Genomic DNA, 12,174 nt, shown 5'->3' on the forward strand with positions numbered 1-12,174 from the left:
TAGGTTGTTTTTCCAGGTTTCAATTGGTGGTTTATAAATGTTCACAGTCTTGAAACGACCACAGTGATTGGTGGATAAGACGCAAGCTGCATCTAAGATGTTTGTTATGGACATGGGTAGCTCGACCATGTATAGCATGAACTGCATAACATACCAAAACGAATCCATCAACAGCAAAGTGCTCCTTTTCTGCCCTCACCTCTTTGTCAAACTCAAACCCCAGCCTTTCCTTTCTTCACTTCCACCCCATCCCACCTCACTACACCAAGAGATTCTTTTTGGCCATGAGCAATGTGATACAGGATCATCTTTTTGTATAATTGTCTTCTGCATGTAGCAGTTCAATGCATTTAGTGTATAGTACATGGTGCATTACATGGTATAATATTCCTCCTTATTAAACAGTTTTTGCCTCTAACATGGTGAGTACCGTCATTACAAAACAGCATATCCTCCAACTCCAGACAAACAATACCACAGAAGATCTGCTAGTATATATTTTCTTAAAGCAATATAGTTCTGCAATCGTCGACCTTGAAGTTTTTAAGTTAAAATTTGCTAAATAGGCTGCATCCAATCAGAGGGAAACCTATAAAATCTGAACTGAGTAATACCCCCATGGGACCAATTTTGTTTCATTACAACTACTTATATATTGCCTTACAAGCACTGTTAACATTTTAGCTGAAGTCATGCACATTTCTGAAGTGTCAAATACAGACAATCTGTTAATTATACAAGCAGATCTTGCTGCCAGTTCTTTCATGCGTGTTCCTTATTGAAACAAAGCTACTTTTTAATTGGAAAACAACAGGTAACTTATTTATCAGCCATGTTTGCTGACAACTGATGGAGACTGATTGAGGATGTTGCCATAGCATGGCATATGACTCCAGAGGTCCTGGTGTGCCACTGCTGTAGAGGTTTCTACAAAACACAATAATGTATTGAGTCAATATGATTTGGTAACTGCACAGTATGGGTTTGAAGAAGGTAGAAGTGAATAGCTGGCCTGTACCAGAGTTTTAGAATTTGTAAGAACAAGGTATCTATTGATCTGGATTAAATGAATGAAAAGAAAGAACTTGCATTCATATAGTGCATTTCACAAGACGTCTGAAAGCGCTTCACAACCAATGAAGTATTTTTGAAATGTAGTCACTGCTATAATAGAGAAAAATGAGTTGCAGTATTCTGTACAGCAACTATAGTAAGTCTTATCTAAGCACTTACAATGAACTTTAGGGTTTATTATTTTTCTTTCCTTTTCGGCCAGACTGTCTTCTAGATCCTGGAAATTCCCTCCGATAGAAGCATTGAAAGTTTTAACATAAGAGGTGGCCGTTTATTCGTTGTTGCCTACCTTAGGCCCCTTTCACACTGATTTTACACAGTCTAATTTTCCTGCTTTTTTTCCCCCTTGCCCTTTTATACATTCAAGTAATTTTCAGTACCTTCTTGAAAGCTATAATTGATTTTAGCAGCGATCACTTGTGGCAAAACATTGCACATTCTGATAATTGCGTGTGAAAACATGTTTTCTTCTCTCCCTCTCTGTACCTGGTGCTTCTCTTGAGACCTTGGCCTCTGAGCTACCATTTATCTACCAGTGGAAATGATCTTGGTTTACCTTGTCTATTCCTTTTATCAATTTGAACACATCTATCAAATCCCCCATTCCCCTCAATCATTTTGGAAGAATACAGCCCTAGTTGCTCTAGCCTTTCCTTTGTAACATCCCTGGTACCATCCTGATAAATCTGCATTGTATGTAGTCCAGCAAGCATCCTGTAGTCCAGCAAGCATCAAAGTCCATTTTCTAGAGCTTTAAAACCAATGTGCATACTACTATTTTTTTCCTAAACTGGTTGCCATTGTCCTTGGTTATTAAATGCTTCCTGTTAGAAGAGTTGATCTTGCTTTGTAAAGCATAACCATATTTAGTTGCTCTTTCAAAGGACCTAGGCTTATTGGATTGCTGCACATACCGGCAACAGAGATAATAATGCTTTGAGGCTTGTGAGAGGAAGGTTAGATTAGTGTCTCTGCACATATCAAAAATCATTTGTGAGGCAGCAAGCTTATTGTGTTGTGTTAAAATTGCCTGCAGCTTAAACCACACACTTGTCCATTCAGTGAACTTTCTGTTTCCTGTAGCAAGTTCAAATTTAATCCAGGTCCACTGGTGTATCTGTACAACATCACTCATAGAAACATAGAAGATAGGAGCAGGAGTAGGCCATTCGGCCCCTCGAGCCTGCTCCGCCATTCAATGAGATCATGGCTGATCATCCAAATTCAGTACCCGGTCCCTGCCTTCTCCCCATATCCCTTGATCCCCTTAGCCTTAAGAAATATATCCAACTCCTTCTTGAATATATTTAATGAATTGGCCTCCACTGCCTTCTGTGGTAGAGAATTCCACAGGTTCGCCACTCTCTGGGTGAAGAAATTCCTCCTCATCTCTGTCCTAAATGGCTTACCCCTTATCCTTAGACTGTGACCCCTGGTTCTGGACTCCCCGGCCATCGGGAACATCCTTCCTGCATCCAGTCTGTCCAGTCCTGTTAGAATTTTATAAGTTTCAATGAGATCCCCTCTCATTCTTCTAAACTCTAGCGAATATAAGCCTAATCGACCCAATCTCTCTCCATACGTCATTCCTGCCATCCCAGGTATCAGTCTGGTGAATCTTCGCTGCACTCCCTCCATGGCAAGAACATCCTTCCTCAGATAAGGCGACCAAAACTGCACACAGTACTCAAGGTGTGGTCTCACCAAGGCCCTGTACAACTGCAGCAAGACATCCTTGTTCTTGTACTCAAACCCTCCCGCTACGAAGGCCAACATACCATTTGCCTTCTTAACCGCCTGCTGCTGCTGCATGCTTACCTTCAGCGACTGGTGCACAAGAACACCCAGGTCTCGTTGCACTTCCCCTTCTCCCAATCTATTGCCATTCAGATAATAATCTGTCTTCCTGTTTTTGCCACCAAAGTGGATAACCTCGCATTTATCCACATTACACTGCATCTGCCATGCTTCTGCCCAATCACCCAACCTGTCCAAGTCATACTGGAGTTTCTCGGCATCCTCCTCACAGCACACACTCCCACCCAGCTTTGTGTCGTCTGCAAATTTGGAGATATTACATCTAGTTCCCTCGTCTAGATCATTTATATATATTGTGAATAGCTGGGGTCCTAGGACCGATCCCTGCGGTACCCCACTAGTCACTGCCTGCCACTCGGAAAAAGACCCGTTTATTCCAACTCTTTGCTTTTTGTCTGCCAACCAGTTCTTTATCCAAGTCAGTACCTTGCCCCCAATCCCACTCTACTTATTTTTCCCAATTGCCCTTTTATATAGCAGTTTAATGTAGCAAAATGTCCCGATAGGCTTCATAGAGACATAATCCCCCAAAAAATGGACTCTGTGTCAAAAGAGATATTAGATTGGGTGATCAAGAGCTTGGTCAGAGGTGGGTTTTACTAACGGTCTTCAAGGAGGTGAGGGGGGGCAGGGGGTGGAGAGGCTTAATGAAGAGTGTAGGGCCTAGATGGCTGAAGGCATAGCTTCCAATGGTGAGGCAAATGGTGTTGAGGGGGTGGGAAAAGCTGATGCACAAGAGGCCTGAATGAGAACAATGTAGGGCTGGAGGAGGTTACAGAGATGGGGATGGGCAGGGACATGAAGGGATTTAACCACGAGAATGACATTTTTAAATTTGAGGCGATGGGGGACTGAGAACCTACACGGGTAATCAAGGACTAAGGTGATGGGTGAGCGGACTTGTTGTAAGTTAGGATATGGGCAGTACAGTTTTGGATGAGATTAAGTTTGCGGAGGATGGGAGGGTTGCCAGGAGAGCATTGGAATAGTTGAGTCTGGAGGTGGTGGCAAAGGCATGGATGAGGGTTTCAGCAGCAGATGTGCTGAATTAGGAGCACAGGTGGATGATATGGAAGTGGAAGTAGTAGGTCTTTAAGGTGGAGAAGATGCAGGGTTGGAAGCTCAGCTCGGGATCGATTAGGACACCAAGGTTGTGAACCATTTGGTTGAATCTGAAAGGTTGTCAGGAAGTGGGATGTGGATTCATTGACATGGGCACGGAATTAGTGGCGGGGGCAATTGATGGCTCCAGTCTTGCCAACGATTAGCTGTTGGGGAAATAGGGTACGGTAGCATAGTGGTTATGTTACTGGACTAGTGATCCAGAGGCCTGGACTAGTGATCCAGAGATGTGAGTCCAAATCCCATCACAGCAGCTAAGGAATTTAAATTCAGTTATTAATTAAATAAATCACTAAAAAATAAAAAGCTAGTAATGGTGACCATTACTACTGGATTGTCGTAAAAACCCATTTGGTTCACTAATGTCCTTTAGGGAAGGATATCTGCCGTCCTTACCTGATCTGGCCTATATGTGATTCCAGACCCACAACAATGAGATTGACTCTTAACTGCCCTCTTAAATGGCCCAGCAAGCCACTCCGTTGTAACAAACTGCTACAAAAAAAACAATAAGAATAAAACCGGACGGACCACCCAGCATCGACCTAAGCACCGGCTTCGGACACGACAAAGGCACGCCCAGCCCAGTCAACCCTACAAAGTCCTCCTCACTAACATCTGGGGACTTGTGCCAAAATTGGGAGAGCTGTCCCACAGACTAATCAAGCAACAACCTGACATAGTCCTGCTCACAGAATCATATCTTTCAGTCAATGTCCCAGACTCCTCCATCACCATCCCTGGGTATGTCCTGTCCCACGGGCAGGACAGACCCATCAGAGATGGTGGCACAGTGGTATAGTCGGGAGGGAGTGGCCCTGGGAGTCCTCAACATTGACTCTGGACCCCATGAAGTCTCATGGCATCAGGTCAAAAATGGGCAAGGAAACCTTGTGCTCCAGAACGAGCTCTGCCTCTAGCCAAGCTGTTCTAGTACAGCTACAACACTGGCATCTACCCAACGTTGTGGAAAACTGCCCAGTTATGTTATGTCCACAAAAAGCAGGACAAATCCAATCGGGCCAATTACTGTCACATCAGTCTACTCTCAATCATCAGCAAAGTGATGGAAGGTGTCGTTGACAGTGCTATCAAGCGACACTTACTCACCAATAACCTGCTCACTGATGCTCAGTTTGGTTTCCACCAGGACCACTTGGCTCCTGACCTCATTAGAGCCTTGGTCCAAACATGGACAAAAGAGCTGAATTCCAGAGGTGAGAGTGACTGCCTTTGACATCAAGGCAGTATTTGACCGAATGTGGTGTCAAGGAGCACTAGTAAAATTGAAGTCAATGGGAATCGGGTGGAAATCTCCACTGGCTGGAGTCCTACCTAGCACAAAGGAAGATGGTTGTGGTTGTTGGAGGCTAATCATCTCAGCCCTGGACATCGCTGTAGGAGTTCCTCAGGGCAGTGTCCTAGGCCCAACCATCTTCAGCTGCTTCATCAACGACTATCCTTCCTTCCTTCCTTAAGATCAGAAGTGGGGATGTTTGCTGATGACTGCACAGTGTTCAGTTCCATTTGCAACTCCTCTGATAATGAATCATTCCATGCCTGCATGCAGCAAGACCTGGATGACATTCAGGCTTGGGCTGATAAGTGGCAAATAACATTCGTACCACACAAGTGCCAGGCAATGACTATCTCCAGCAAGAAAGCGTCTAACCACCGCCCCTTGACATTCAACAGTATTACTGTCGCCGAATCCCTCAACATCAACATCATGGTGGTCACCGTTAACCAGAAACTTAACTGGACCAGCCACATAAATACTGTGGCTACAAGAAACATAGAAGATAGGAGCAGGAGTAGGCCATTCGGCCCCTCGAACCTGCTCCGCCATTCATGGCTGATCATCCAAATTCAGTACCCTGTCCCTGCTTTCTCCCCATACCCCTTGATCCCTTTAGCCTTAAGAAATATATCCAACTCCTTCTTGAATATATTTAATGTATTGGCCTCAAGAGCAGGTCAGAGGCTGTAGTGTGTGCCATCTACAAGATGCACTGCAGCAACTTGCCAAGGCTTCTTCAACAGGACCTCCCAAACCTGCGACCTCTACTACCTAGAAGGACAAGGGTGATGCGTGGGAACACCAGCTCCTCCAAGTTCCCCTCCAAGTTGCACACCATCCTGACTTGGAAATATATCGCCATTCCTTCATCGTCATTGGGTCAAAATTCTGGAACTTCCTCCCTAACAGCACTGTGGGAGTACCTTCACCCCGCGGACTGCAGCAGTTCAAGAAGGTGGCTCACCACCACCTTCTCGAGGGCAACTAGGGATGGGCAATAAATGCTGGTCTTGCCAGTGACGCCCACATCCCATGAACGAATTTTTAAAAAAGTGTTGCTCGACAGCACTATTGACGACTCCTTCCAACACTGCTGATGATTGACAGTAGGCTGATAGGACGGTAATTGGCCAGGTTACATTTGTTCAGTTTTTTTTGGACAGGACATATCTGGGCAATTTTCCACCTTGTAGCTGTATTGGAATAGCTTGGCTAGAGGAACGGCTAGTTCTGGAGTACAGGTATTCAGCACTGCAGCTGGGATGTTGTCCAGACCTGTAGCCATGTCCAGTATGCTCAGCTGTTTCTTGATATCATGTGGAGTAAATCGTATTGGCTGAAGACTGACATCTGTCATGGTGGGGACTGCAGGAGGTTGAGAAGGATCGTACACTTGACACTTCTGGCTCAAGGTGGTTGCGAACACTTCAGCCTCATCTTTTGCACTCACATGCTGGGCTCCACCATCTGAGGATGGGGCAGTTCGTGGAGCCTTCTCCTCCTCCTGTTATTTGCTTAATTGTCCATCACCATTCACTACTGGATGTGGCAGGACTGCAGAGCTGATCTGTTGGTTGTGGGATTGCTTAGCTCTGTCTGTTTAGCATCCATGTAGTCCTGTGTTGTAGCCTCACCAGGTTGGCACCTTATTTTCAGGTATACCTGGTGCTGCTCCTGGCATGGTCTTCTACACTCCTCATTGAACCAGGGTTTATTATCAGGTTTGATAGTGATGGAGGAGTGAGGGATATGCCAGGCCATGAGGTTACAGATTGTGGTGGAATACAATTCTGCTGCTGCTGATGGCCGGAAGCTCCTCATGGATGCCTAGTTGGGCTGCTTGATCTGTTCTTAATCTATCCCACATAGCATCATATTATGATTTTCTGAGTCAACATGGTTTTATGAAAGGGAAATCACATTTGACAAATTTGTTAGAGTCTTTTGAGGATGTAACTACAGGAAACTTTCTGATATCCGGCACTGACGGGACCGAGCTGGTGCCGTACCATCAAAACTGCCGTACAAACCAGCGCTAATGTTGAAACATACGGAGCTTTTCAGCTCCGTATAAATCAACAAACCCTGTTGCTTAGCAACAGCTTCAAAACAGTCCGCGCAGCTTAAAAGCGTCTCTGTAGCTAAGCAACAGCTTCAGCCAGACGCTTGCAGAGCCTGACTGGAAAAAAAAAAGCAACGAGAAGTAGAAAAACTTACAGGAAACGGCTCCTGAATTTTGCCGGTAGATAGAGCTGTCCGGACATTTAACCTCCGGTTAAACAAAAGTTTCCTGTAGCAGGGTAAATAAAGGGGAACCAGCAGTATATTTGGATTTTCAAAAGACATTTGATAACGTGCCACATAAAAGATTGTTACGCAAGATAAGGGCTCATGGGGTTGGGAGTAATATATTAGCATGGGTAGAGGATTGGTTAACGGACAGAAAACAGAGTGTAGAAATAAAGGGTCATTTTCGGGTTGACGGGCTGTAACTAGTGGGGTGCCGCAAGGATCAGTGCTTGGGCCTCAGCTATTTACAATTTATATCAATGACTTCGATGAAGGGACAGAGTGCAATGTATATATAAACGATGCGAATGTATATTTATACACTCAGGGATATACCTGTTTATACACTGTATGAATGGAACTGCGTTTATGTGGTAAACCATAGATGTATTTTGATGCTTTGGCAACATAAGATGTAACTTATGCCAACAAAGCGATTTGAATTGTGAATTGTATCCAAATTTGCTGACAATACAAAGCTAGGTGGGAAAGTAAGCTGTGAGGAGAACACAAAGAGCTTGCAAAGGGATATAAACAGGTTAAGTGAGTGGGCAATCAGGTGGCAGATGGAGTATAATGTGAGGAAATGTGAGATTATTCACTTTGGTAGGAAGAATAGAAAAACAACATTTTTAAATGGTGAGAAACTATTAAATATTGGTGATCATTAAGTGTCCTCATACAGGAAACACCAAGAGATAGCAATAGCAAAATACTGCAGATGCTGGAAATCGGAAATAACAACAGAAAACGCTGGAAAAACTCAGCAGGCCAGGCAACATCCGTGGAGAGTGAAACAGAGTTAACGTTTCAGGTCGATGACCTTTCGTCAGAACTGGAAAAAAGCAGGAAATGGAAAACAAGTTTAGGGGCTGGGAAAAGGGGGAGGGGATAAAGAACAAAAGGGAAGGTCAGTGATGGGATAGAAAGCAGGAGAGATTGAGAGACATTGAGAGATATTCAAGGCAAGAGGAGGTGGTCATGGGACAGGTTAAGGAACAAAGGATGGCTCTAGATGAAGTGTGAATTGCGCTGGCAGAATGAAGGACAGCTGCCATGTGGGAGGGAAGAAAAAAAGGCCAAACAAAAAGTGTGGATAAAAAACATTGGGGAGACCAAATGCAGATTGGGTGACCGCTTTGTGGAACACCTCCATTCAGTCCGTAAGGGGGACCCCGCACTCCCGGTGGCCTGTCACTTTAATTCACCGCTCCATTCCCACTCAGACCTCACCGTCCTCGGCCTCTTGCACTGTTCCACGGAAGCTCAGCGTAAGCTCGAGGAACAGCACCTCATCTTTCGATTAGGCACTTCACAGCCCCCTGGACTAAACATAGAGTTCAATAATTTCAGACCATAACCTCGGCCCCTATATATATTCTCTTTTTTTATCCACACTTTTGTTTGGCCTTTTTTCTTCCCTCCCACATGGCAACTGTCCTTCATTCTGCCAGTGCAATTCACACTTCATCTAGAGCCATCCTTTGTTCCTTAACCTGTCCCATTACCACCTCCTCTTGCCTTGTCTCTCAATCTCTCCTGCTTCCTATCCTATCACAGACCTTCCCTTTTGTTCTTTCATCCCCTCCCCCTTTTCCCAGCCCCTAAACTTGCTTTCCATTTCCTGCTTTTTTCCAGTTCTGACGAAAGGTCTTCGACCTGAAACGTTAACTCTGTTTCTCTCTCCACGGATGCTGCCTGGCCTGCTGAGTTTTTCCAGTGTTTTCTGTTACCAAGAGATAGCAAGCAGGTACAGCAAGCAATTAGGAAGGCAAATGGCATGTTGGCCTTTTTTGCAAGGGGGTTGGAGTACAAGAGTAAGGAAGTCTTACTACAATTGTACAGGGCTTTGGTGAGACCACATCTGGAGTACTGTGCACAGTTTTGGTCTCCTTATCTGAGAAAGAATATACCTGTCTTAGAGGCAGTGCAATGAAAGTTTGTATGGCCTACTCCTGCTCCTAATTCTTATGCCCCTGTCGCAAGAATGAATTTTTTTAAATCTCGTTATTTTTTGTAAACTATTGGTAACATTGTGCTAAAGAATAAAATACAAGATCCTTTTCAGGAAGTTCTTGTTCCTTCCTAGGTCTTTGACCTAGATATGCTACAGTAAAGGAAATGCATGTTTTTGGTATTTCCATTGTCCGTGTAAGCATTACAAGTACTTTTATAAAACAAACAACTTGGCCTAGAATCGGTGTTTCAGTGATCTATTTCTGTATTCAATATAGAACTGGTAGATTAATGGGCAGTTTTGTCCAGTGTGCTGTCACTGTCAGTGGCACACTCACTAATATAAAGAGGTTGAGCTCCACACCTCTGACAACGCACACAGCATGACTTGTTTTCTCAATTGCAATAGCGATCATCAGAGGTAGGAAATGCTCAGTATACGTTTTAATGGCCCTCTGTTGGGCACCATTTTTCCAGGGTTTCTGTGGCTCTTCCACAATAGTTGTTGTTTCGTATGACGGGAAAAGCTTATAATGGGGTGTCTAGTTTGGCTTTCCATTCGATGGCCTCCTGAGATGCCGAGTGGAGAAATGAGGTGCCTCCCGCAACAGATCTCAGTGGGCAGGTTGATGTGATGTGTTCCGTGGTCTGGGACTCATGGCCACAGTCGCACTTCGGGTCGTCGCTCATCTTCCACTTGTGGAGCAGGTGGCCGCATCGTCCATGCCCTGTGCAGATTCGGTTGAGTGCTGTCCACTGCCTTCGAGGGAGATCGAAGCCAGGGACCTCTCCACAGTAGTTATGACGGACGAGTGGTAGAACTCCCGCAGAAAGTCACCCTCCATGAGTCTAATTTAAAAGAAACAATTTTCACAAGTACAACAATTTGGTAATTTTTCCCAACATGTGGTATCCTATATGTTTATAAGTTAAATCAGATGCAACTTATTCATGGCTGATTTAATCACTGTTTAAGCAATCACTAATTTTTAACTTTGGGCGGGTGCTTTAGTGCTAGTCATTGAGCCAGAATATGGCCTCCTATTCACAGTGCCTTAACATCTTTGATGCATAGATCCATAAAATGTTATAGAACAGAAGGTGGTAATTTGGATCATTTTGCATTCCAAAATTAATCCCACTGCTCTGCTGTCTTCCCTTATTCCTGCATCAGTGTCAGCCAGTGGCTCAGCCTTGCCTCTTTGAGTCAGAAGGTTGTGGGTTCAAGTCCCACTCCATGTTGGTATATGTATATATAATAGAATTTTTATATAATGTATGTGTGTGTGTGTGTATTATATAAATATGTACATGTATCAGAATGAGTGGTGTTTCTAGGTTTTCATTAAATTGTGGGTTCCATTTTGTGGAGTTGGAGAGTTTATTTGGTTTTTAGAATTGTTAGTGAAGGAATTTGAGTACAGCATGTAAATGATTAAACTTTATTGGACATAACTCTTTTTAAGGAAGCAAGCTTAACTGTTAACATGAAGTATTGTTTTTCTTTCAGAAAATAAAAGTTTACATCATATGGCTCACGAACGTCTCGGAGAGCTGTTAAGAGTATTAAAGGTGGTGATTAGCAAGCATCAGTCGTTAAATTCAGTGGACATTCTAAGTGCAACAGGGACGGTCATTTCTAAAGTAAAAGGTAAGACTGAACAGTTCTTCAACTGCATAGTAATATGTAAAATGGTTTAGCAAATGATTTAACTTGAAAACTGTTTGTTGAAACTACTTTAAAAGTGAGTTAAATGCTTAAAATATACCTTGTACATACGAGACGAGAGTACTGATTATTTAAAAGTGCAATTGTATATTCCTGCAAAATTCTAGTTGAGCTTCTTTCCATTCATTCCACCTAGCCCCCTCCCTCATGCTCTCGCGCCTCCTCACTCGCTCTTGCGTCCCCTCGCTTTCGTGCGCCGCCTCGCTCGCTCACCCACTCTTTCGCGTGCGCCGCCTCGCTCGCTTGCCCGCTTCCTCTTGCGCAGCGCCTCGCTCGCCTGCTCTCTGCTCGCTCGCCTGCTCTCCGCTTGCTTACCCGTGCACTCTCTCTCAAGCACCTCCTCGCCCGTCCACTATCTCACATGCCGCCTTGCCTGCTCTCTCTTGCGCGCCGCCGCCTCACTCGCCCACCCCTGGCTTGCCCGCACTCTCGGCGCCGCCTGGCTCGCCCACTCTCGCGTGCCGCCTGGCTCTCCACCCCCCCTCAAGCACCGCCTGGCTCCCCCGCCCTCTCTCTCGCGAGCCGCGTGGCTCCCCCGCCCCCTCTCTCTAGCGAGCCGCCTGGCTCCCCCACCCTCTCTCGCACACTGCCTGGCCCCCCACCCCCTCTCGCGCTCTGCCTGGCCCCCCCGCCCCCTCTCGCGCTCTGCCGGCTGGCCCCCCCGCCCCCTCTCGCGCTCCGCCGGCTGGCCCCCCCCCGCCCCCTCTCGCGCTCCGCCTGGCCCCCCCCTCTCGCGCACCGCCTGGCCCCCCCCCCGCCCCCTCTCGCGCTCCGCCTGGCTCCCCCGCCCCCCCCTCGCGCTCCGCCTGGCTCCCCCGCCCCCTCTCGCGCTCCGCCTGGCTCCCCCGCCCCCTCTCGCGCTCCGCCTGGCTCCCCGGCCCCCTCT

At 45.8% G+C, this 12,174-nt stretch overlaps 1 protein-coding gene across 1 annotated transcript in view; it reads left to right on the forward strand.

Annotated features, from left to right (window-relative positions):
• The window catches only part of LOC147122310 (rho GTPase-activating protein 29-like), a 121,078-nt gene that overhangs the window by 32,232 nt on the left and 76,672 nt on the right, over window positions 1-12,174 (forward strand). Inside the window, exon 3 of the mRNA XM_085983292.1 lies at window positions 11,070-11,210. Within this exon, the coding sequence (XP_085839418.1) occupies window positions 11,070-11,210 (141 nt within the window). The remainder of the gene's footprint in view (window positions 1-11,069; window positions 11,211-12,174) is intronic.

The sequence above is a fragment of the Somniosus microcephalus genome, chromosome 3 (assembly GCF_052327205.1).
Source record: "Somniosus microcephalus isolate GS21.2 chromosome 3, FLI_Smic_1.0, whole genome shotgun sequence".
Classification (NCBI taxonomy): Eukaryota; Metazoa; Chordata; class Chondrichthyes; order Squaliformes; family Somniosidae; genus Somniosus; species Somniosus microcephalus.